The following is a 24,255-nucleotide window of genomic DNA, read 5'->3' on the forward strand; positions in this document are numbered from 1 at the left end:
TGTCTGCCTGTCCGGTGCTTGCGCGCCTTTTCCTCTCGGAGTACAAGACTTGTGCGCCATCCCGTGAAGACGAAGGGACGCGGGCCTTTTTTTCCCTTCTGCGCATTTGCCCGTGCCGTTGTGTGTCACGTGAGCGGACCCGGGACGTTCGCGCCCTCCCCACACCCTCTCTCTTCTCTCCCCACTCCCACGCAGAGGCTTGTCAGCCTGAAAAGTGCGCGAGTGGCGGCGTGACGGCGGCGTCTCTTCTCTTGTACGGCTTTCCCTGTCTTGTCTGTTAGCCGTTTATAGTTAGACCTCCCCCCTCCCCCCTCTGTTTCTGTACTTGGTTTCTCCACGAGAGCTTTTTCTTCTTCCCCGCACACGCACGCGTTAGGGAGGGGACACCAGCGCCGCATCCGGCTACGCACACACGCACACAAAGACGCACACACACACAGACACACACACACAGACATACATACAGACGCACACACACGCATCGCTTGGTCACGCTGCACCTTCCTTTCCCTCCCCCCTCTCTTTCCTTCCACCGTCCCCTCCCCACTCAAGACGCAAGAGAGCAGGGGTACGTGACTGTCGCCATCCGTATCGCCATCCGTCCCTCAGTGTATTCGTAGAACGTTCTCCCTCCCCCCTCCCCCTCCTCCCTCGCCGCCTCCGCCCACATCGACGTTTTGTATTTCGGGTTTCGTGCTTTCCTTTGCTTCCCTTCATTGTCTGCGTGTTGTGCGCGCCTCCCTGCCTCTCTCTCGTCGCGCGGTGTGCGTGTGAGCTCGGGTGTTGCACATCGGTCTCTGCCCCCTCCCCAGTGCTTCTACTTCATTCTCTGCCTTCGTTGGGCGTTGCGACGGGTGCTGCTGTCGTAGTGGTGTGCGTGGATGGGTTTCGATACAAGGCTGTTCCACGGCGCGCTCTCTTTTCCATTGTCTCCCTCCCTCCGTGCGCGTGTGTGCCTCGACTCCCCCACCCCACCACCGCTCGCACTCGCACTGTGCTGACCTTTTCGACAGACACACCGCGGGACACACGCCACGCACACGTTCGTAGCACAATAGCAAGCCCTCCCTCCCTCCGTCCGTCCCTCCCTCACACGCGCCCGACGAGTGTACACGCTGCGGGAGTCGCGTCCCTTTCCTTTTCCGTTTCCGTTTGCACCTCTCCTTCGTTGTGTGCTCCTCCCCTCTCCCCGCTAGTAGCACATGGACAGGCGCGCACCATACACATCCACCCCGCGCATCCACTCGAAAAGGTTGTACGTGCTTCACGTCCGTGCTGTCTCTGTGCCCCGCTGTGTTTCTTTCTCCTCTCTTGCTTAGACGCACACACACACACACACACACACACACACACACACGCACGCACGCACACCGGCGTATTCGTCTGCGTGTGTGCTCCTCCTCCTCCTCCTCACCGTTTGTGTGCTTGTGTGCTCCAGTCGCGCTGTCCGTGCTACCCCTCCCTGCGCGCGCGATTTCGTATTTTTACCTTTCTCTCCCCCCTCCCCCCGCACGCATACACGCACACACACGAGTCGTCCCCTCCACACCACACACACGTATACACGCGCGTACACGCACAGGTTTTCCGGTTGAGTGCTTCCCTGGCGTTCGCTTTTTTCTTTTCTCTCCTGCGTTGTTCCGTGCGCCCCCCGTCCCCCCGCCCCGACACGCGAAGAGGAGCACACACACGTGTGTGTGTGTGTCCGCGTCAGTGTTGTGTCTCTGTGCTTGCGTTCGTCTTTCCGTGTTCTTGAAGTGCACACGCACCAGTGCACCCGACCCACTCAGCCTCCTCCCCCTTCATTCGCCGAACACGCCGCGGCCTCCCCCACCTCCCCGACCGGAGCCGCTGTTGCAGTGAGCGCTGCCCGCATTCAATGTACACCAGGGCAGAGGGGTCATCGCACGACACCCCGTGCAGCGGCGCGGCTGAGACAGCCGCGACGACAAAGTCCCTGCCGTCTTTTGTGGTGACCTCCAGCAATGACGCAGCCTTCACCAAGACCACCACGCCTGCCAAGACGGGCTCCACCATTGCTCTCAACCCGGACGCGCAGGAGTTCCGCGTCACCCCGGCCTTTGCCGGCACACTCTTTTCCATGCCATCCGCCGCCGCACCGGTACCGCCGCCGCAGCGGTGGTTCCAGCCGGCAATGGATTTCTCGACTCGCCCAACAACTGGCAACAACGGCAACTCGCAGAGCAGCAGCTCGCCCCCCCCTGTCTCCCCCTCCGCCTCCGCCGCGAGCGATGCGATGGACAACCGGCAGCTGGTGGAGCTGACGGAGGCCTACGTGCACCAACTCTACGACCGAAAGTGTAATGACGAGAAACTTCACATGGTCTCTGTCTTCCACTTGCACCCGCGCACCACTGACAAGCAGCTGAGCCGCATCTTCTTCCCCACTGGGGCCTCCGCAGCTGAGGTTCTGGAGCCGCGCACGATGCCGGAGCCACTCGCCAAGGCGTTTCTCGCGGTGCGTCAGCGCGCTGGCGTCGTCTTCTTCACTTGTAAGGACTTCGCCATGGTGGGCGTTGAGAAGGTGCACGACTTTGTGCCCCATGGCCAGCATCAGCCGCTCGTGGTGCGCTACTGCGGCCCCGATCACGAGGCGACGCCGCTCTCCGGCTCCCCGCTGCCCCCGCGCTCTCAGAGCAGCGAGCTGGTTCGAGGCGACGCACCGGCTTCTGCAAAGGTAACCAGCCCGAGGCCCAGTGGCCGCCCAACACCGCCACAGTCGCGCCACAGGGATGTGTCCAACCCGAGCGACGTCTTCCCTGCGAGCGTCGTGGCGGCGCCGCCTCTCTCCGCCGGGCTCGAGTCCATCGCGTCCGCCGGCACCACGACGCCGGCGCTGGAGGTCGGCACCAACTCCACCGCCGCGTACGACTCCATCGACCACCACTTCTTGCAGAAGTACGCAGGGGAGCAAGTGTACCTTGTCGGCGTGCACAATCTCGCCTACGGCACCACCCCCAAGTCACTCTTTAAGATGTTCTACCCGATGGGGGCCCTGAACTCGGAGCTGGTGCCGCGACCCGTCTCGGTGGACGGCAAACTGCGCTGCAGCGGCGTCGCTGTCTTCGGTTCCAAAGGGATGGCGGTGGAGGCGGCGGAAAAGATGAACGATTTCGTGCCACACGGGCAGCGGCGGCCCATCGTGGCCCGCTTCCTCAAGGGCGCGACGAGCCCCGCCTTCGCCAGCTCTGCCGCGCCCGGCAATGACAGTAGCACCACAAGCAGTGCCTACACCGCGACGGCGGCCACGCCTCGCGGGTCGACATCGTCTCCCAGCCCCACCTCCGGCCTCTCTTCCGCGGCCGCCCTGCTCGAGTCCGTTGAGAAGCAGCTGCGGTCCAAGTCTCTCAATGACAGCCAGCTCGCGGCGGATATGGCGGCACTCGTCTTGTGTGCGGAGAGCGGCGAGGCAGAGGCGAGGAAGCTGGCGGCGGTTCTGCGGGACGTGCTGCTCTCCATGAGAGACCACTCCACTATCCTTGCGAGTCCGCTCTCTGGCGCCTTCCGCACGCTACACAGCACGCTGGGCATCCGTGTGCGTACCGCCCCGGCAACGCCAGCAGACGCCTCGCTGGGTGTCCGCAAAGGCATTCTTTTTCTCCAGCAGATTGGTCGTACACTGATGATGCTCGTGGCCGACACCGAGGCGGCCCGTCAGACCCGCATCGTCGCAGCGGTGCAATGCGCTTACTTCTATCAGTACACGTACCTGCCCAAGACACCGCTTTGTTTTGCCACGACGCTCTTTCGAAACTGCGAGAGGGAGCTGCGGGAGGCGAGAGAGTTTCTGTGCCGCGAGCCGAACGTGCCGTCGAGCCTTGCTGAGGAACAGCAGCACCGCCCGTGGATCACGCTGATGGATGCGCTGCATGAGATGGTGAGCGTCTGGCGCTCTCTCGACCCCCGAACCTACGCTCAAGACACTGTGCGCGAGGAGTACGAGCGCTTTGTGTGCGAGTTCCGCGGCATGGACATGAAGGGCAGCAGCCCGGTGACTAGCACTCTCAGCGCCGCTGCCATAGCCGTCGCGGCCGCCGCTGCTGGAGGAGGGGAGCACCACAGCGGTGCCTGCACGCCGCGCAACGACGCGCTGGAGGTGCCCGCGGAGGCGGCCAACAAGACGTACTCTGCAAAGGGCCACGGGAGCAACAGCGTCAACGCAAGTGCGAAGAAGTCGCAGTTCGTGACCCCGAGTGCTCGACCGACGCCGCGCCGCGTTGTCTCGAAGTCTTACAGTACCACCAGCGACTGGACGGTGAAGCAGAGCACGCCGCTTGCGGGGCCGAACTGCGCCGTGCCACCGCAGGTGATGCTGACCAGCCCGGCCAGCGACTACACCCAGGGCGCCTCCGAGTTCTCGGCGGACAGCAACTCCGCCGGCACAACGATCAGCGCGCTGCGTTCACTGGGCCTCACGCCGCAGCACCCGAGCATGCGCTTCAACTGGGGCTCGCGGTTGCTGTCGGCGACGCAGCAGCCCAGCATGTCTCCCAATCCAACTGTGTCTGCTGCCGCCATGCTGCCTGCAAAGCCCACGCTCTCTGCGCCTGCTTCCACATCTGCCACGGCCAGTGCTTCTTCCGGCGGCCCCACCGCTACCGCCACTTCCGCTGAGCGGTCAGACGCCACGATGACGGAGCGGACTGTGTACATCACGAAACTGCCCTCCTGCCTCAGCGCCGGCCAGGTTCGGCGTCTGCTGCGGCACTTTGGCGACTTCCGCAAAGTTCGGCTGTGCCACGACGACAAGGAGACGACGCGCATCGGCTCAGCGGAGGCGCTGGCGGCGCACAGCCTCAAGTTCGACCAGCTGTGCTTCGGGTTTGTTGAGTTCGTGGAGAGCTGCAGCGCCAAGGCGATGGTGGAGTTCTTCCGCAACGAGGTGCACACGCCGAAGGCGTTCGACTTTTTACGCTCCGAGGATGTGCACGGCTTCGACGAGACGGGATTTAATCAGCTGCACAACACACGCACCAGCCAAGCCCGCAATCCCATCCACGACCAGCAGCCCCTCGACGCCACTCGCACGCAGCCGTGTCTATTCGGCATCATTCAACCACACCACACCGTTGATACCTACAGTGATGCGATCACGGCGGAAGAGGTGGCGGAGGCGGTGCGGCAGCTGCACCGAGGCGAGGAAGAGGGAGCTCAGCAGCAGCAGCAACTGCCGATGTGTGCGTCCTCCTTCATCCACCCGACCGTCTTCTCCACCTCCACGCCCTACTCGATGGCCGTGTCGAAGGACGTATCGTTCGGAAGTCCGGTAGCCGCCACCACCTCGCCGACAGGCGAGAACACCTATGACGAGAACGACGGATGTACCACCGTCGTAGCCGCCCTGCAGCCGATGGACGCCGTGCACTTTCCTCGTGGTTTTCCATACCACGAGGTGTTCGCTGCCGCCGCCTCGCAGACGGGCGACGACGACGGCGCTGGTCACCGCGACAACGCTGCCGACAGCAGTGACCACTTGCCCTCAGCCGACATGGACCTCTACGGCAGCGGCGCCCCAGTCATCGTGGAAGAGGAGGAGGACGAAGTCGAAGGACTGCAGGAGTACCAAGTGCAGCAGATCCTGCAGCTGCTGAGCTGATGGAAGCGATGGCAAGCGCGAGATGCGGCTGTGGCTGTGTTTGCGGTGTTGGGGCTTTGTATTTCGTGTGTGCGCGTGCGTCGCTGCATCGATGCTTCTGTTTGGCTTTTCTTCGTTGAGCATTCCCCCTTCTCCCTCCCTATGTATGTATGTATGTGTACGTGTGTACCGTTGCCTGCATCGGTACTGCGCTAGTGCACCCGGGGCGGGGCCCTTCCCTCCCCTTCTTCCATCCTCCGCTCCACGCAACTGCTCCACGTCCCTCCCCCTCCCCTTCTCTGTATCTCGCGCACGTGCGTGCGTCCGTGCCCCGGAGGGGGTGGGGGCGCAGTCTGTGTCTCTCATGCATGTGTGCTTCCGTGTGTCTCCCACGCGTGCGTGCGTACGTGTGCGTGGGCATTTTCCGTCCTTTTTCTCTCTGTGTGTCTGTTGACCCTCTTGTACCGTTCCTCTGCCTTTGCCTTTGTACTCACCCGCCACAGTGGAGGGCAGGATGCGGACACGCGTGCTCATGTCCATCTCTCTACATGTATCCGTGTATCTATAGGCGTGTATGTGGTGTGTGTGTGTGTGTGTGTGGCGTGGTGGGGATGCACCGCCGGCTCCCATTTTTCTTTTTCCTGTGTACTCCCGGACTGATGTGCTGGCATGCTTGATGCGGCGCATTGGCCCACACACCCACGCACGCCTATAGATACAGAGATATCTGCATGTGTGTGTGTGTGCGTGCCCCCTTCTGACTTAACAACATACGTTGATGGCGATGATGGCAAGTATATATATATATCGTGTAGCCTTATGTTGATAGGCAAATCACTGAACAGCCACCAACCACCACACCGCGGCTGGTGCCGCTCCACAGCCGTCACCTCATAGGCACCTACTTTCTCGCCCGCCTTGCCGAGGAGGGAGAGAGAGGGCTGCGTGCGGTGTGGAGAGGTGCGACCGGGCGCTCTGCCACGGCGCGAGACGAAATAGGATGTGTGGCTTCACCTACCCCGTTGTGCGTATACGGGTGCGTGTGCGGCACCAAGCGTTGTCGTCGCCTTCCTGTTCCACTGCCGTTGCACTTTGTTACATGCGTGCGCACGTCTGCCGTTCTCCCTCCGATGTCCCTCTCTTAGCACACGTCCCCCCCCCCCCACACACACACACACGCTACCAGAGCGAGTCTTGCGTGTCGCTCACAACGGCACGGGCCACCGGTGCATCTGTGTGCACGTCTTTTCTTTCCAGTTCTCTGGGACTCAGTCCCGCGGGCGTTGATTTCAGTGCCGCACCGCATCTCGCAGGGAAGCCGACCGACGGTCACGCAATGGCTGCCCAGCAATGGGACGTAGCATGGCATCCTTTGTGGCTTATCGCTGAGTGCGCCGATTGTGACGACCTGCGCGGGGGGTTTTGTGTGGCGGACGGCGGCGCTTGAGGGAGACCGCCCGTCACATTGGCAGCAACAACGCCACAGTGGATGCAAGGGGCACGGAGTGCGTAGCAATCAGCAGCGACGAAGTGCCTCGGATCCATGAAGCGCTCGCGGGCCTCGGCAGTCGGCGACTGGCCCACGTATGTGCTATTCGGAGGTGAATCTTTGCGGGCCGCCGTCGCCCGCAGATGAGTTCGATGCGCAGCGCTTGCTCCTCCGCTACCTGGCGGTCACCGGCTGCACCCTGTGCTGTGCATCGTGGCTACCGGCACACAAGGAGGGCTATGGCGCTAGCAATCACGTCTGCCCAACCGGCTCGCGGTGTCGGCGCATCGCAGCGGAGGTGCACACGCCTGGTACGTCGCCAGCACGGGGGACCCTCTACGCTGTCCCGGTCGACACCTGCTCCGCACCCACCGATGGAATCGTGGGCATACACGGTGCCCTGCACGTGCTTCGGGTGCGCGGGGCCGCTCGACGAGGCGCTGCAGACGTGGCCGTCGTGCGCGATGTCGTGCGACATGGGGTATTGTGCCGTTGCAGCGCTGCCCTTGGCCGGCTGTGCAGGTCATCCCGACCACCCTCGAGCTCCGGCGTGCTGGGAGCGTCGCGCCTACCGCTATGTCGCTCAGCGCCTCCCTCGAAGTTGGCCGTGGCAGACGATGAGGAGTACGTCCTCCTCGGCTACCGTGACGCCACCGCTGTTGTTGGCAACTCTCGAGACCCAACGCGATTGCATGAGGACACCGCCGTGGACTTTCAAGGGCGCCCCGTTGAGGCTGTGCGACGCGTTCTGCGCGCACTGGCTGCAAGGGGCAGCCGGCGGGGCAACGCGCGCTGCGACACAGACCGTGCAGCAGTGCCGGTGTTGGGGGTCTACCCTCTTCTCCGTTTTGTGCAAGCTTGAAGCTGCATCTGTGGTGGCCGTGTCCGGTGCCTTGTGGCGCCGCCAGATCCGGTACGCTCCCGCATTGGGCTCGCCAGGGCTTTTCAGACGGCCCACCGCGGACTGAGCTGTGCCGTGTGCAGCGAGCAGCACAACGATGAACTTCGCGTGCCATGACGGCAGTTGCGTCTCTGCCGACCCCACGCCGTACACGGCTTCTTGCTGCCCACGCTGCGCGGCGTGGCCAATGGCCGCGGCGGGCGTGCTGGCGCTGAGGAAGTCGGAAGAGGGAGGGGGAGGAGGATGGGGAGATGTCGAGCGTGCACACCAAGGGAGGGGGAGTGCATAACGGTGTTGATGGCGTTGTGGGTGCCACCCACTTTAATCGGCAGCGACGACCAAACCAACTCGGCCTTCTCTTACTTTACATCTCTGAGCTGTGCCTTCCCCGGCGCCGTGTGTGTGTGCGCGCACGCGCACGTGTACGCGATCATGTCACGGGTCGAAATGCACGCATACGCACCCACGGACCCACGTGGCCACTTCGAAGCTCTACAGAGCAGGGAGGGCGTTCCTGTGTGTTCCTTGCACTCCCCAAAGGAGGTCTCACTGCCCGGCGACTGCACAGCCTGCTCTGCGCGCGTGTGCATCTCACGGCGTCCACAACGCCTGTGCACGCGTGCGTGGAAGGGGGAGGCTCTCTCGGTCTCTCTGCGTGACTAGAACAACTCGATTTCTCCTGCTCTTCCTGCTTCCCCTCTGCCCATCGCCTCCCGCACACCTGCACGTGTACACACAGTGGTGCACACTGCGCAAAAACTTCGCGCATGCACACCGGTGGTTGCTCTATTCTGTGTGGCTTTCATGTCTTCTCGGTCCGGCGCGATGCGTGATCACCGCGGCTTCACCGCGCATGTAGCACTTTCCATCTTCTTGGCCGCAGGTGGTGCGCAGGCGCAGGACGGCAGCAGCGGTGTCATGGAGAACTTCTCCATCTTTCTCTTCCTGTTCATCGGGGGCATCGCCCTGGGGACGATCATCATGCTTCCCATCGCGTGTCTCCGCTGGCAAGGGCTGCCGCTCGAGCTGAAGCCACGCGAGCGCTGCATGTGGGAGACGGCGCCGTCGAGCAAGATGAGCACCGCCAACCTTGTGCTGATGAGTAGTATAAAGATGGACACGCTGGGCGCGAAGAAAAATGCGCTGAGGCCTGGCGACGTGTTGTAGGCGGCGACCACCCTGAACACGTCGCCAGCCGCGTCTGTCGGCCCCTCGTTAGGCGCACCAGCAGAGGAGTCGCCGGACAGGTCGCAGCAGGCGCCTCACCTCGGTTCTCAATTTACTGCAACTCCGCCTGCTCGGTCGGCTGTGTCGTCCCAGATGGCACCGGCGACGAAGACGAAAACTCCCATACTTCCTCACGGCGCAAGATGTAAAATGCGTGAGCGAGTGCCGGAGACCGCTCTCCTGCTCTCCACCCCTCCCGTCGCATGCGATGCGTGTGGCCACTTTGTGTACACGTCATCCTGCGCACCTCTGCCGCTCCTCCCCCTCACTACCTTCCCACTGATGCCTGCATTTTGCTTTCTGCGGGTGCTTCTCATTCTGGGGGGGTGGGGTGGCGCTCGCACACTTTCAGAGCTGCGCCCCCCCCCCCCCCACCGCCTTGCTTGACTTCGTTCTTTGACGAGCGCGGTACATGTGCATCACGCCGGCACACCCACACGGCACACCCGCGCTCTCTGCGTGCAGGCGTGCGCTTGTGTGCGCGCTCAGCTGTCACATCTCTGCAAAAGGCGAGACATTCGGTTCATCATTCTCCACTCGGCTGGGCGTCAAGGATCGGGGCGAGGGAGGAGGGGGGGGGGCGGGTGCCAACAACTCCGCCAACCCGTGCTTCCGAATCTCCGCGGGGTGGTGACGTGAGAAGTCCGAGGTCGCTCTCACACGCTGCTGGGATTTTAGAGGGTGGCAAGTAGAAGCCGTCGGTAAAACGCGTCATGCCGTCTCCTTAGGGTCCAGGGACAGGGCCGCGATGTGTGCGCTCTCATGATCCAACAGCCCCACCCCCTCAGCTTGAATGACCTCTGGCGTCTATCCTCTCCTCTGCTCGCACAGCATGGCAGCTGCAATGCCCACACCCCTCTTACTCCGTACAGTCTCTCCTCCCCTCTCTTTCTGCAGACAATACGCCAGGTGAACAGAGCGAGTGTTTAGGCGCATCGCCTCACCCGTCACCACCCCGACAGAGACCGCCGCAGTCAAGCATGTCGGGTGCACCGAGGTCCGGCAACAGGCGAATGCAAACGTCGTCTTAGACTGCTTGAGAAGTGAAGGGCGGATTATGCAGCAGAGGCACTGAACGGGCCGAAGAAGATCCTGGCAAACCCCTCTCCGCGCCGAGGAGCAGCACCAGCCGCACGAGCCCTCAAAGAACTCTGAAGACAGGGCTGCCCACCGGGTGGCCCGGAGAGGGACAGGACAGGATAATTAGATGCTCACCGGGGTGGTAGCGTGCCACGCGGGAAGACGACACGTCGCGGAGCTGCATTTTCCCCTGCTAGAGTGCGCATGCCAACACAGCTTTGTGGCACAAGCAGACGACTGGCCACGCTCACGGACGACCTGACCGGAGGAGGACTGTCCCGCCACGTCAGCACTGAGGAGAGAAGCGGCTGCTCACCCCTGCACACGCGACATCGCTGGCTAGCCGGTATCCCAGCATGGGGTAGGACTCGCAGCAACGCACGACTGCGTACTTTCGGCTTCCCCTCCGTCTGTCCTTGTGGGGGCGGGACGTACGCAAGACCTTCTCGAGGATCGCCCCACGACGGCCTTCTGACCTTCGCCAAGTGCGTGGCACAACAACGCTTCAGCGATGACGGCGGGGGCTTCTCATGCTGATCTATGTATTCGCAGAGACATCAGATGAATCGATACGACGACCCCCCCCCCCAAGACCGCACCCATGCCGCTCGCGCCCCGCTCTTTCACAGGGCCACAACGAAAAGGCGGGCCGGGGAAGCGAGACTTCCGTGCACACCAACGGTGGACTCTTTTGTAACAACAAAACCGAACAGATGCCCCCCCCCCCACAGGGCGAAAACCCCTCCCCTCTTATGAAGGGCGGCGGGCCTGACGGCGAGGAGGGCATCCCGCTGGAGGGACCCGGTGACAAGTCATGGCTGAGCGCCGCGAGGAGGAGCTGAAAGGCGTCGCCAAATTGTCTCCAGGTACGCAACGATCCACAGCGCGCTGATATCCCCTTGCCGTTGTATGGTGATTGGACGACACCCATATGAACACCAAGGAATCACCGGAATGGTCGGCAGCGCACGGCAGATGGCGCACCAGCTCATGAGCGGCGGGAATTCCGAATCGGCCGCCACACGTACCCGGTGGCATCCCGCCCTCAGCAGGCAGGACGGTTCGACGCTGGCGGCACCGGCTGAGCCAGCGGTCGGGAATAAGGTGGGGTGGCGGGGGGTGCGCCCAAGGAAGCCGACCCGGACCCGAAGCTGGCCCTCGTACGCGGAGCAGTGGCCCACCGTCTGGTGCAGATCGGGGGGGCCTCAAGGCGGACATGGTGCGACCAGCCAGACGTACAGCGGTCCAAACGGTGTGGCGATACCTGGGCTATTCCCCGAAGCCTGCGCCGGGGACCATTCGGGCACGGGGTGGCGCCTCGGGCCCCCTCCATGGCCTTGGCGGTGTGGGCCAGGCGCTCGCGGGCCGGTCAGGTGGTGGTGGGGGGTGGTTTGGCGCCCAGGGGAGGGCCGCGCCCCGGGCCCAGGGCGCGGCCGCCCCCCGCGACCGAAAGGCGTGGCGTGGCCGGGTGTCCAGGCGGGCGTCCGTTTGGTGGCGGCAGAAAGGCGTGTGCGGGTAGTGGAGCGGTGAGGGCGCATATGGGTGGTGGTGGGCGTGGGGTGTCCGCGTCTTCCGTCGTTTGGCCGCCGAGAGGAGGGGGGGGGGCGTCGCCGTGATGTTGGCGCGGACGCGGCGGCGAAGGCTTCCGACACGTCCCCGCTGGAATTCACGCGTTTTCTTGTTACTGGGCACTATACGCGTGGGTCTGTCGGTGCACACCTGCACACACACACACAAAGCCGCTCCCGCAGCCAGGTGGCGAGCGAGAGTGAGGCATCGCCGCTGCCCTCACCGCCTCTCCCCTTACTTTTCTATGGGCGACGGTACTGGTGGGGCTGCGTCGTTGCCGCTCTGCGCACGCTGCAGACGTTGCTGCGCCGCTGCGCCGGAGAGCCGCTCCTGCTCTTTGGCTTCGAAGGAGCGGACAACGACGAGCAGCTCCTTCATCCGGGTCACCGCGACGTGCATCTCGCTAGTGGTCAGTACCGGGGCGTAGTCGGACGGGTGCGGCTGCAGGTCGAGAAGCTTCATCTCCTTCACGCGATCCACAACGACGCCGGTGTCAATCTCTTTGTCGCGCACGTCGGCGAACGTGACGAGGTGGTGCAGCATCATGCTGCGGCCCACGGCGTCGAGGATGTAGTTGGGCGTCAGGCCAAGCTCCGCAGCTGGGTCGATCGCCTGCGCCTTCGTCTCCTCCGGCGTTGGCGGAGGCACCGGCGGCATGCAGAGCAGCGCGTAGAAGCGCTTCCAGAACTCTTCGTCCACGCGAAAGCGGTAATACGGCATGGTGAGCGGCAGACATAGGCTGCGCATGGGGTCCTCGGTGAAGTCGCCGTGCATCTGCGCCGTCTGCGCCCGAGTCACCGCCGCCGTCACCTCCTTGGAGAAGACGACGTGGGTGCAGTAGTCCGTGTGGTAGTCGTCGCCTCTGGTCGCCTCGAACACGCGTGCCAGCAGCAGCGGCCGCTCCGTCGCGAAGTGCACGGCATGATCGAAGGGCTTGCAACTCTTGACAAGGCTTCGGTAGTAGACGATCTCCATGTCGTTCAGCACTGCCCACGCAGCGGCGGCGCCGTAGAGCCGCGTGCGGTCCTTCTGCTCCACCGCAAAGGCAAGGTTGAGCAGCGAGGACACGGCCTGCTCGTCGCGGCGCAGGTTGACCAGCAGGGCAGCGCGCCAGAGGTACAGGGAGGTGATCTCCTCCCGCAGATCTTCGTCCTCGCGGAGCGGGTTGGTGCCGGCGTGGACGCTGTCGGCGCCGGTCTTCGGCGTGGCCGGCGTGAACTCATGACCGTCGGAGCCGTCAATGATAAAGCGTGCCTCAAGGCCGCGCCCACGAGCAGCCGCCTTCAGGTGCGCGTCGACGGTGTGCTGGATGCCCTTCACCACCTCTTCGAGCTTCTCTTCGGCAGCCAGGGCCACCAAGGCACGTATCTCCGGCGTCGGGGCGTCCTCGACCTCGTACACCTGGCGCTCCGCCAGCACCTCGGCCCCCTTCGTCACTGGCCGCATAGTGAAGCACTGTGGGAAGCGACACGCCGGCGCGCCAGTGCATGTGCACCGCCCACCGGCACCGCACCGGTACTGCAGATCGAACACGGTACTGCGAACGACGAAGTCGCGCCGCGCTTTCTCCATGTCGGAGACCGGCGGCGAGGCGCCATGAAAGTGACGGGCCGCGACGACGCCGCGCAGGTGCGTCAGGGATGGCTGTGCTGGCGCGGCCTCTATGAAGTCGGAGCAGTCGCACGGCGCCAGCGGCTTCCGCCTCGTCTTCAGCTTCGACGTGATTTTGGAAAAGAATGACTTCATGATTGTGTGCGTGACGGTGGTGGCGAAGCTAACGAAGTGAGAGGGGCGAGTGTGCGCTGGTGGTGGTGCCGCTCCATCGCTCTTACGCGTATGGAGGAGGAGATAGCGGAGGATGTGGAGGGGGGGAGGCCGGGGGCGTGGGGTGGGTGGACTGGATACACGATGGCATTCCATGACGACCAGCTCTGCCGCCCCCACTGCCTCATCGTCTCTCGCGCGCTGCGGCTCTTCAGCTGCATGAGTCGGTACAAGCGACTGCACGCACAGCGCACCCATCCAACAAGCTCACACGGGGAGGGCGACGCAGAGGGAGGGGAGTAGGGCGCGCGTGCCGCTCCCCGTATTGGTGCCTCTTCCCTGTTCTGCTTAACGGGCGAGGATCAACAAGACACACACACGACAGGGAGGCGCACACGCTGGCGCCGTCATCACCGAGACAGACATGGAGAGAGACCGTGCGGCAGCAACGAACAGGCCTGGGGAAAGGCGTCGACACGGACATCAACCTAACCGCGACAGTTCACCGCAGCACAAACCACCGTCACTGCCATCGCCGCGCAAGAGGGGGGGGGGGCGGCGAGACAGGGAAAGGCAAGAGGAAGACGTGCAAAGGGAGAAGCTCGCAGAGTTCTCCTGGAACAAACACCCCCCTCCTCCCACACACACCCTCACAGAGGTGCGGGTGCGATGCACACGGAGGCGGGTGTGGGGGAGTTAGCAGTGCCTCTTCTTTACTGAGCGTACGGCACCGTGCTCACGTACTCGTGCAGGCGGTTGCGCATCTGCTGCACGACGCAGTCGGCGATCCACTGAAGGTTGTTGATCTCCAGCTCCTTCAGCTTCACGTAGGCGTAAAAGACGCCGTACTGAAACTGCCGCGTCATGGCATCGTTGTACATGACCACCGACATCTCGACGAAACGCCGCTCCAGCGACTTCTTGGACCCCGAGTCCACTGCCCGGCTGCTCTCGTCGAGCAGCTCAAAGTAAGTCGCGAAGCGACGTAGGCGGTCGCGCAGCTGCTCCTCGTTCTCGCTCTCCGCAATGTCATCGTGGATGTCGACGAGGGAGCCGATGCTCGGGAAGACCTTGCGGCGGTCCACCGGCGTGATCTCTCGCATGCCAAGCGTGTTCAGAGTAAAGGTGAGGACCATGCGGTCCGCCTCGGCGTCCAGCAGCGGGCACATCACCTCGCGCGTCTCGCCGCCGAGGTTGTAGCAGAAGTCGTAGAACTGCTCGTAGTAGTTCTTCATGAGAAGGCCGCGGATGTACTCCACCGAGAGCTCATCCAAGTCGCGCTCGAAGCCGCCCTCGGCGCTGAAAAAGCGGCCCACCGGACTGTCGATGAGCACCACCTCGAACATCTCCTGCACGTCCGAGGCGGCGATCAGCGTTGGCATCTCCGGGAAGACGCCGAGGGGGTGGCACTTGGTTAGCAGCTCGAGGTTGGCGCGGCCGCTGCGCTTCGCCACGATCAGCTTCAGCACGTTCGACAGCATGTACTCGCAGCTGATAAAGTCGAGAAACTGACACAGCGGCGGCTCCGCCCAGGAACGCAGCTCTTTGAACTGCTTTAGGAGCACCTCCTGCGCACGATCGACGATGATGCGCGAGGTCAGCGTCCCCTCCTGCTGAAGAAAGTTGCCATAGTCGGTGATCTGCAGCTGGCTCTTCATGTCACCGAGGTTGTCGCACTGGCAGAGGTTGTTGTACTCGTCGACGCGGAGAAGGGCGTCGCGGTAGCCGTGCACCACAGCCTCGAGGTGGCCCTCGTGCACGTTGTAGTCCATCATAGTGCGTCCCATTTTTCCGAACACAGCCGTGTGCGTTGGTGTCCTTTCCGACCTCCGTGGCCTACGCAGAAGAGGGGGGAGGGGGGAGGATGAGGGCGTCAGAGGGTGGACGACGCCGGCGAGGAACCGCTAATCTGTGGGTATAGTAGAGGGGGTACGTAGGTGGCGTAGGGAGAGATGCTAAGAGAGGGAGGGAGACGGTGTGCAGGTGGTGCCATGCCCATGTTGGGTGAGTGTGTGCATGTGCAACGGGATGGTGGTGATGAGGATGATGAGGGGTCCGACAGAAGTGGAGAGCATGCACGGAGAGAAGCAGAAGCAGAGGCAGAGGTCGGCGTTGGTCCCCCCCTGTAGAGACGCGACCATCCTGTAGTCTGTCCTCCAAGCCCACAGGACACGCACATCTGTACGCCATATCGGATGCACGGCGGCGTATCTACGTGTGCGTAGTAGTCGTGGGGCTGCAGCTACACATGGCCTTAGGTGCTGGATGGGGGTGCACCGAGAGAAGGAGAGAGAGGACCGCTGCGCACAAAAGCCATCGGTTGGGATATGGGGAGTGTGGAAACGGGTAGGGCGTAGAGGCGACGGGCAGCGATGGGCAGCCGTCGTGCTCCTTCCCATCTCCGCGTACACCATGATCGGACCCCCCCACTCAGTGCCATGTGCGCACCGCGACAGGCTCACAAGTTGCCCGAGGGCGGCAACTGCAGCGGCACAGACAAAGTTGGCGACACAGAAGTCGGCTGAGGCGGCGCCGCCTGTGCCGCTAAGTCGTTCAGTATCTGCACCCGTTGATGCAGCCGCTGGATCTCGAGCTGCGCCTTGCTCAACTCAGCTTGTGCCTCCTGCTGCGCGAGTGCTGCTGCCTTCTTCAGCTCTCGTATCGTGGCCTCTTGGCGCTGCAGCACGCGCGTCTGGTCATGCGTTTGGCGCTGCAGTTCGCGATGGCGACGGCGCAGCTCGACAACCTCAGCGTGCAGGAGCTGCAGCTCCACCGCATCTGCAGAGAGTGACACCGTTGAGGTGTGCGAGACTGCTGCCGCGCCACTGCCGGCGGTGACATCAAGGTGCGCCACGGCAGCTCCAGTGTTCTCGGCACTCTTGTCAACGACAGGCCCCGGCTGCCGTTGATGGCCCCGACCCTGGTAAAGCCGGTATCCCACCGTCGATGTTTCCGCTCGGCTGCTGCTGCTGGAGGTGCTCGGGGCGTCCTGTGGTGCTTCCACAGTTGCCGCTCTCGGTGGCGTGGGCGGCGCTGAGGACGGAGCCATCCGTGTCGTCGGCTGCTGCGCCGCTGGCGGCGATGGGGCACCCCCGCCACTCAAGACGCTGGCGTCCACACCGATGGAAGTATCGCGGGTCCATCGAGGCGGTGGCGTGAGAAAGATGGCACGGGGGGCGTCTGCATCTGCGGCCATCGCCACAGCCGTGTGTGCGTCGCCGCCGTTGCGTGAGTGGCCAGAGGGAGGCGGGCTGTGACCGCTACCTGCTGTGTTCGGCGTTGGCGACGCGGCAGCGCGCTTCGCATAAAGGCCTGGCGCCAACGCTGGCACCTCCAGCATCTCGCCCAGGCGAGCACCGCGCTGTTGGAGCGCTGCGGCGAGCACAGTAAGCTCGCCGCCACGCAAGTGAACGGTACACGGTTGCGGTGCCTTCTCCACCGCAGCGCGGGCGTCTGCGGGGGAGAAGAGAGAGAACATCGACGTGGTGGCCGGCGCCGACGACGATGGCGCGGTGCACTGCCAGCGGTCGGCGAGGGAGGTGAGAAGGGCATCCATGGCACGTTGTGCAGCGGCCAGGCTCGGAAAGCCGACTGCACTCGCCGAAGGAGAGGGTCCCCGGAGCGCGGCACTCAGCGTGCGGGAGGCGTAGTTCAAGCGAAACTGCACAGACGACACCACAGACCTGTCGTCGTTCCCCACGGCCGTCCTCATTGACCTCGCGAGCTCATCCGCCAGCGATCCGTTCACCAAGAATGGGTTGCCGCTGATATCGAGGCACCGCAAGCGGGCCAGTGCCGGGGCACACGTGACGGCGGCAGCGGAGGAAGGGGAAGGGGAGGAAGGCCAGGGTATCGGAGTGAAGAGCCGGCGAACATCACGAGTGTCTTCGATGTAGTTGTGCGACAGGTCCAGGTGCGTCAGAGCCGTGCACCACGGGCGCAGAAAAAGGTGCGTTGACGAGCCCGTTCCACCCTGCGCAGCGGCCCTTTCAGCGTCTGCCGACCCTACCCACACCATCCCCGACAGAGAACGCCCACGCAGGCGGTTGTGCGAAAGGATGAGCACGACGCCGACCTTGTTGCTGTCTATGTTGCCAGAGCCTGACTTGGCACCAGGCAACAGTGGAGAGGCATCCGCCGCGGCAGATGCTGCTACCGGTTGAGAGGATGCATGCGCCCCAGTGGCGGCCGACGCGCCGGCGCTAAGCGACGGACGCGCCGCGAGGCTGCGAGCACGTCCCAGAGACCGGCCCGAGGGCTGCTGCTGTGTTTCTGTACCCACCGAGGACTGGAGGCTGATGGGGATAGACGCGGTGGGGATGGGTGTATGGCTTTCGTTGTCGCCACCGTCGACGCTCTCAAAGATGAGTTCGACGTCTTCCTTCGCCGCCGTGCCACCAGCCATCAGCTGTGCAGCTAGGGCGGCACCTTCCAAGGCGGATGCCCCCATGTGCGAGAGCTCGGCTGCGCTCTCCGAGGCCACTTTATGAAGAACATTATAGGCGGTCGGGCTATTCCCAGAGGCAGCTTCCCAAGACGGCGCCACGAGCATCAGCGGAAGCCCCTGCAGCGACTCAATGGAGTTGTAGGAGAGGTCCACGTACGTCAATCGCCTGCACGTCTGCATGCCATCCACTGAGGTGAGCGCGTTGTGCGTGGCGATAAGAACGGTCAGCGTATCCGCTGCGCCGCACAGCCCCACCAAGCTGCACAACTGATTGTGGTTGACCAGGAGATGTGTGAGGGAGGTGAAGGGGCGCAGGGCGCTGCTCTCCTCCTCAAGCGACAAGTGCGACGCACCGGCCGATGCCGTGCCTAAAGACGAAGACACAGCCGTATCGGTATCAGCAGCAACACGAACGTCGCCTTGGTTGGAGTGCGCGAAGGGCCTCTGCAGGTTACGGAGATGGTTGTGGCTGAGGTTCAGCTTCACCGTGGTGGGGATTTCGGCCGCCTTGAGGCCATAGGTGCGCGAGTGCACCTCCCCCAGCTCGTAGATGTTGCGCCGTTCGAGTGAGACATGCATGGCGCTGATGATGCCGCCGCTGGGTCGATACAGCGAGGAGAGGAGGGGGGAGAGAGGAAAGGGAAGCCACAAGAGAACTGAGCGCGAGAGCAGCTGTCTGGCAATGCTCAGCAGAGGGTGGGTGAAGGGTATGGGGCAGTGTTGGTGGAACGCGCAGGACAGGACAGCATGTATGCTCGCACAAGTACACGAGTCTGTGATTGGCGTAACGTGGAGGGGTGGGTAGCCGTGAGGTGGTGATGGGAACCGCTGGCAACAGCAGGGAGAGGGAGATCGAGTGAGCGCCTGTGTGCCGGGCTTGCCGAGCGTGGAGGGGGTGGAAGGCAGAGGCACAGCACACAACGCAGCCACCTCACGTCTTTTACGCGCTACGTTGGATGATAAAAGGCGGGGTAGAGCGGTGGAGGGGGAGTGGTGACGGTGGTGGTGATGCCGGGAATGGAAAGGGGTACAAGGAGAGAGGAAAGGCCCTGCACTGTACGCGGCTGGCATCTCGGGGGGCGGCGCGTCTGCGCCACTTGAAGACGTGCGAACGGGTGTGTTGAAGTCACTGTGTAGTCTCCGCAAAACGATGTGGGCGCTCATCTAAACGTGTGGATGTGTTCACTTCGGGGTTGCCGAGGAGGGCAGTAAGCAGACGAGGGGCGGCACAGGCAGGGGTGGTGGCGGCAGGCCACTGGCGCAGCACGCACGCACGCTGTAGGCGTCTATGCCAGCCTCGTACTAGAAGATGAATGGAGGAGGAGAGGGGTGGGGTGGGGGGAGAGTACGGACACAAAGTGATACGTATACTGGAACACACCGATGCAAGGGCGCCGACGGTGTCTGCCGAGCCTTCGCTGCAGATGCCACGTACACCCAGTGCACACACACGGACAGACTGCGCTCTGTGCATGCGTTCTTAGTCCTTGCCCACCGTTTCTCCATCCAGGGCGGTCTGCGCTGACGCGTCTCCACCGTGTCCGTTCCGCGCCGCTAAGCGTCGGTTACGACGACGGCGCATCTTCTCCTGCTCCGTCAGCTGCTGCGCCGCCTGCGCCACCTCATCCATGGTCGGTCGGTACCATGAACGGCGGTTACCCTGGTGTATCGCATTGCCACCCACATCGTCATCGCTGCTGCAACTGCCATCGGACGAGCTGCTGCTTGATGTGACGTAGTCGTTGCTGTCCACGGCGCGATACTCGGAGGCGTAGCGGACGCGGCTATGGGCACGATCGATGCAGCGGGAGATGGCCCACATAGCCAGGAGAGTTGGAACGCCGAGGACGAGGAGAATCATCAAGATGTCCTCGTCCTCCTCGACGAGGGCGCGGGAGATGGCCTTGAGGCCCTGGATGGTGCCATCGCCGTACCCCGAGGCCATGTCCACCAGGTGCTCAGCAAAGCGTGACATCCAGCTATGTGCGTAGCTACGCCGAGCAAGTGAGAAGTAAGAGAGAAGAGGGGATGGGATGGGGTGAAGAGGGCGCCACGACGGGGTACGTGAGTGTCTGCCGCCTGTGCGCCAGCCCTGCGTGCTCGCTCATGTTTGTATGCGTGTGCGCGTGTGGACCAGGTAGAGGATACAGACAGTAGGGAGCGATAGGAGCGTGTGCGTGGTGGGGCCTTTGAGAGGTCGTCCTTTCAGCTGAGCACCCATACACGGCTCCAGCAGCGGCCGTGCCGCGATGGAGGGGACCAGTGGAGCGGCTTACTCCCCCTCCCCCACGCCCCACCAGCAACCCTCTCGTGAGTGGAGGTGGCTCTGTGGTGAACGTCATCCGCTAGCTACTGAGATGGCGCAAGGAGGAGGGTGTGACAGGGAGCAGCGACTCACTGCAGCAGGAACGGATGTGGAGATGGGGGATAGCCACAGTCGCCTCTTGGGGAGTATGTGTACATGGGAATGTTCGTGTCTGCGTGTCTGTGCGTCCAAGGATGTGTGCAGTGGCAGTGATCGAGGTCACGCTGGTCCCCTCCCTTCACCCCCCCCCTGCAGCGACAAGAGAGTGAGTGAGGCGATGGTGGAGACACCACCATACGCTCGTTAAAAATTAAAACACAGGAACTCACGAGGAAAATCGGGGGAGGAGGAGGGGGGTGGCGGAGGCCATTTCCCGGGGTGGATGCTCGTGGCCGGAGGGGGCCAGCGTGGCAGACGTGCACCGTTGCTTCCGCACGAAGCTCGGAAGAAGCAACGACACCAGCATAACGGGCCGTTCGTTATGCGTTTGCGCTGCGCTCTCCCCCTCTCCCTCCCCCTTCTCGCACCGTCTCCGGACGTCGCCCTACGCCTTCGTCTTGCGCTTCGACTTTCGCATGCTCTTTCGGTAGAACTGCATGAAGAGGTACAGCAGGGTCAAGTGGTAGCACAGCTGCAGCACTGCCCACTGTTTCGGGATTGGCGAGTGCGCCACGACGGCCAGCACCGCGTGCAGGATACAAAGCGAAAATTGGATCATCTGCACCTGCGTCAGATACTTCTTGAGCGGGTTCGTGTAGCCGAGAGAGGTGTACAGGTAGTGGAAGTACATGAGAGCGTGGACGGTGGAGTTAATCCACGCGCCGAAGAAGGCGGTGCCGTTCGCGACGCCGTGATGCAACAGCAGGCCCCAGATGAAGCCGATCGTCAAGTGGTGGTAGATGTGCAGGAAGGACAGCTGCTCGTCCTTCTTGCGCAACACGATGAAGTACGTGTCGAACATGTCGAGAAACTTTGTGACGTAGTGAACAAAGATCCAGCACTCGATGGTGCCGGTGAAGCGCCCGTTCAAGTTGAAGACACCGTAGACGAGGAACTGACCGAGGTTGATCGCCATTGCCAACGACAGCGCCACCTGTACCGTGTTGTACAGCATCATGGGGTATTTTAGCACGTACGCCGTGCGCCCCTCCATAAACTTGTAGAGAAAGAGGATGACGACGAGGTAGCTAGTGTGGCACCCAATCAACACGGGGTAGCTCACGAAGGCGTTGAACTCTGGGTAGAAGCAGAGGGACCCCTTCCCGATGCACTGCACGGCGTCGGCGAACTTCATCTTCTCGACAGAGCACTGATATACAGAGAAAGGGGGAGGAGGAGGAGGGGGGGGGACGTCTTGCGTGCTTGTGCGTGTGTTCCAGTCGGCTTGTAGGATGGGGGTGGGGACAACGAGTATTGGGTGCCGCTGCCGTGTGATGGACGTGTATGCAGACTTGTGTGTGGGGAGGGAGCGAGAGAGAAGTGATGAGGGCTATACATGGCGCGTAAGGAGTGGGTGCTGCTGCTGCGTTCTCTCTCCAGGGGCATCGGGGACTTTGGCGATGTGTACACGCGAGTGCATGAATGCAAACAGCCGTATGCACACATACACGTGCGAGTGGGCCGCAACGCCGCGCCGAAGCGGCGGGGAGCAGGGATGCAGATGTTCATATTTGGGCAATACATGCTGAAGTCCACCACACACACATACACGTAGAGAATAGGGGTTGGGGCAGAGGATGTTCGGGGGAGCAGGTGGCCCTCCGTACAGCCGCACACAATTGGATCGCCCCTCCCCCCGCCTCTACACATCCTCAGCACATACACGCGCAACGATGAAACATCATTACACATCCACACCTGCCCATGCCCCACCAGAGATGTACGGGCTTCAGTACTTCATACCGCTCCCAGTGCCCCACGACTCCTCCCAGCATTTTGGCTTCCACCGCTGAGACACTGGTGGCGGCTGGAATGGGGCATGATCACGCTTGATGGGCTCGCGCCCTTCGCGGATGTCCCCCAGGTCCGTGAGCCCCAGCTCCTTTCGGATTGCGAGCCGCTCGTCCTCTAACTGGTCCGACTCGATACGCATACGCTCCAGCTCCGGTGTCGTGAGGTCGGGGACGGCGTCGTGGTACGGAATGCCCAAGTCAGTGCGCTCCCAGTAGTGGTTCATCGGGTCGCCGTCTGGCGTGTTCGGGTCTGTCGTCCCCTCTGGCGGCTTGCCGTGCGGTGGCTGCTGCTTGTTCATGCGCACCTGCCGCTTGTACTCCAGCTCCTGCCACTCCATGTTACGGAAAAGGTGGCCCATCTCCGTTCGCATCACCTGGGTTTCTTCCTCGTTGTAGAAGAGGTCGCCACGGGCGAAGCCCAGCGTCCACGTCGCGCCCTTCTGCTTCTGACGCGCCGACATCTCCTCACCGGGCTTGCGCTCCGTCTCACGCAGCGGCTTCGCAGCGCGAAGGGCGTCGCCGTACACCTGGTCTTCATCCAGCTCTTGAAAGGTCTGCGAGGCGCGGTTCATGTGTGCCATCAGCCGCATCAGCGCGTCCTCGACCTCCTCGTCTTCCAGCACCATCGCGCCGAAGAACTGCTTCTTGTAGTCGCGGAGATGTTCCTCCTCGGCCACGCTCGGCGGGTCACCGCGGTGGCCACGCATCCATCGCTCCCACAGCCGCTCATCCGTCGCGAGCGCGCCGTACGGTTGATGCTTCTTATTGGAGTCCTTGCGGTACATGCGGCGCTGCTCCTCACGCCCCTTCAGGAATTGCCACGTCACGGTGAACTTGTTGCCGAAGCGGTCCTTGGCGATGAGGAGTTCCTGCGTGAAGAAGTAGCGGATATAGTTCCAGTACGCGTACTCCCACCAGTGGATAATGCGGTTATCTGCGAGGCCGGCGAAGGTGTGCTGCAGCCGCACCGTTTTGTCGCCAAAGGCGTCGACAGAGCGAACGTAGCGGCTCTTGTCCTTCGCGATCTCATCTCGCATGCGCTGCGCTGCCGCCGGGCCGCCGAGCTGTGCCGCCTCGGAGATAAGCGCCTCTATGCGCGCCTCCACCTTCAGCTTCTCCTCTTCCACGGCCAGCTGCCGCTTCGCCTTCTCTGCGAGGATCTCCTTCTCCTTCACTGCGAACGCGATGGCGTCCTCCTGCCGACGCCGCAGGTACACCAGCTTGCTCGTCAAGTCGTCCTTTTCATCCGCCATACTCTTGATGTTCGAGAGGATGCTGGCGTTCGTTAGACGGTGGCGTGCCGACATGTGCATGGCGGTGGCATAGCACGCCGAGAGGCGAGGCGGACACGAGAGAGAGGAAGAAGAGGCGATGAGAGAGGTGCTCCCGCCGCCCTGCATTGATGGTGTGAGGGACGTCATGACGCACAGACTGGTGTCACGGTAGCGGCGGCAAATCGCGCCATTGTCGTTTCCGCGGGCCGCGCCGCGCAGTGCTGATCGACGCATCTGCAAGGAAGTAAGAGAGGCTGATACAGAGGGAATGATGTCTCTGCGGTCGGAGAGCCGGACGCACACTACAACGCAAATCAGCAAGAAACAGTAACAGCTGGAGCGAAGAGGGCAAACCGCGAACACACACACACACACACACACACGCAAGCACACTGTGATGGCGTGCACCACAATGTGCGCTGTGCGACAGGAAAACAGGACGCTGATGCCAGGCCGCACCGCTTTCGAGAAAAGGACGAATACCAGGGCGGAAGGTAAAAAGAGGGAAGGGGCCATCACGCGCGGCGGTGTTGTTGTGCGTGCCCATAGCAATATCGGTGTGCGTACCAGTGAGAAGATAGATGTATGGGGACATGTGAAGAAGGGGGCAGAGATGGACGGAGAGTGGTGATGGTAGTGGTGGTCAACAAT

At 62.8% G+C, this 24,255-nt stretch overlaps 7 protein-coding genes across 7 annotated transcripts; 2 read left to right on the forward strand and 5 right to left on the reverse strand.

Annotated features, from left to right (window-relative positions):
* Nucleotides 1-1,879: 1,879 nt before the first annotated feature.
* On the forward strand, nucleotides 1,880-5,617 carry LMXM_05_1110 (conserved hypothetical protein; the record flags this gene model as incomplete). Its single annotated transcript, XM_003871953.1, has 1 exon — nucleotides 1,880-5,617. One exon carries the CDS (start codon nucleotides 1,880-1,882, stop codon nucleotides 5,615-5,617), a length of 3,738 nt encoding a protein of 1,245 aa, XP_003872002.1.
* Nucleotides 5,618-8,811: 3,194 nt separating this feature from the next.
* On the forward strand, nucleotides 8,812-9,153 carry LMXM_05_1120 (hypothetical protein, unknown function; the record flags this gene model as incomplete). The annotated part of the gene is made up of 1 exon (XM_003871954.1): nucleotides 8,812-9,153. The coding sequence occupies one exon, from the start codon at nucleotides 8,812-8,814 to the stop codon at nucleotides 9,151-9,153; it is 342 nt and encodes a 113-aa protein (XP_003872003.1).
* Nucleotides 9,154-12,096: 2,943 nt separating this feature from the next.
* LMXM_05_1130 (conserved hypothetical protein) lies at nucleotides 12,097-13,782 on the reverse strand (the record flags this gene model as incomplete). Its single annotated transcript, XM_003871955.1, has 1 exon — nucleotides 12,097-13,782. The coding sequence occupies one exon, from the start codon at nucleotides 13,780-13,782 to the stop codon at nucleotides 12,097-12,099; it is 1,686 nt and encodes a 561-aa protein (XP_003872004.1).
* A 557-nt stretch (nucleotides 13,783-14,339) lies between these two features.
* Nucleotides 14,340-15,413, reverse strand: LMXM_05_1140 (vacuolar ATPase subunit-like protein; the record flags this gene model as incomplete). The annotated part of the gene is made up of 1 exon (XM_003871956.1): nucleotides 14,340-15,413. The coding sequence occupies one exon, from the start codon at nucleotides 15,411-15,413 to the stop codon at nucleotides 14,340-14,342; it is 1,074 nt and encodes a 357-aa protein (XP_003872005.1).
* A 671-nt stretch (nucleotides 15,414-16,084) lies between these two features.
* Nucleotides 16,085-18,652, reverse strand: LMXM_05_1160 (hypothetical protein, unknown function; the record flags this gene model as incomplete). The annotated part of the gene is made up of 1 exon (XM_003871957.1): nucleotides 16,085-18,652. One exon carries the CDS (start codon nucleotides 18,650-18,652, stop codon nucleotides 16,085-16,087), a length of 2,568 nt encoding a protein of 855 aa, XP_003872006.1.
* A 2,270-nt stretch (nucleotides 18,653-20,922) lies between these two features.
* LMXM_05_1170 (putative elongation of very long chain fatty acids protein) lies at nucleotides 20,923-21,672 on the reverse strand (the record flags this gene model as incomplete). Its single annotated transcript, XM_003871958.1, has 1 exon — nucleotides 20,923-21,672. The coding sequence occupies one exon, from the start codon at nucleotides 21,670-21,672 to the stop codon at nucleotides 20,923-20,925; it is 750 nt and encodes a 249-aa protein (XP_003872007.1).
* A 594-nt stretch (nucleotides 21,673-22,266) lies between these two features.
* On the reverse strand, nucleotides 22,267-23,643 carry LMXM_05_1180 (conserved hypothetical protein; the record flags this gene model as incomplete). Its single annotated transcript, XM_003871959.1, has 1 exon — nucleotides 22,267-23,643. The coding sequence occupies one exon, from the start codon at nucleotides 23,641-23,643 to the stop codon at nucleotides 22,267-22,269; it is 1,377 nt and encodes a 458-aa protein (XP_003872008.1).
* Between the last annotated feature and the right edge of the window lie 612 nt (nucleotides 23,644-24,255).

Source organism: Leishmania mexicana, chromosome 5, assembly GCF_000234665.1.
Source record: "Leishmania mexicana MHOM/GT/2001/U1103 complete genome, chromosome 5".
Taxonomy (NCBI): domain Eukaryota; phylum Euglenozoa; class Kinetoplastea; order Trypanosomatida; family Trypanosomatidae; genus Leishmania; species Leishmania mexicana.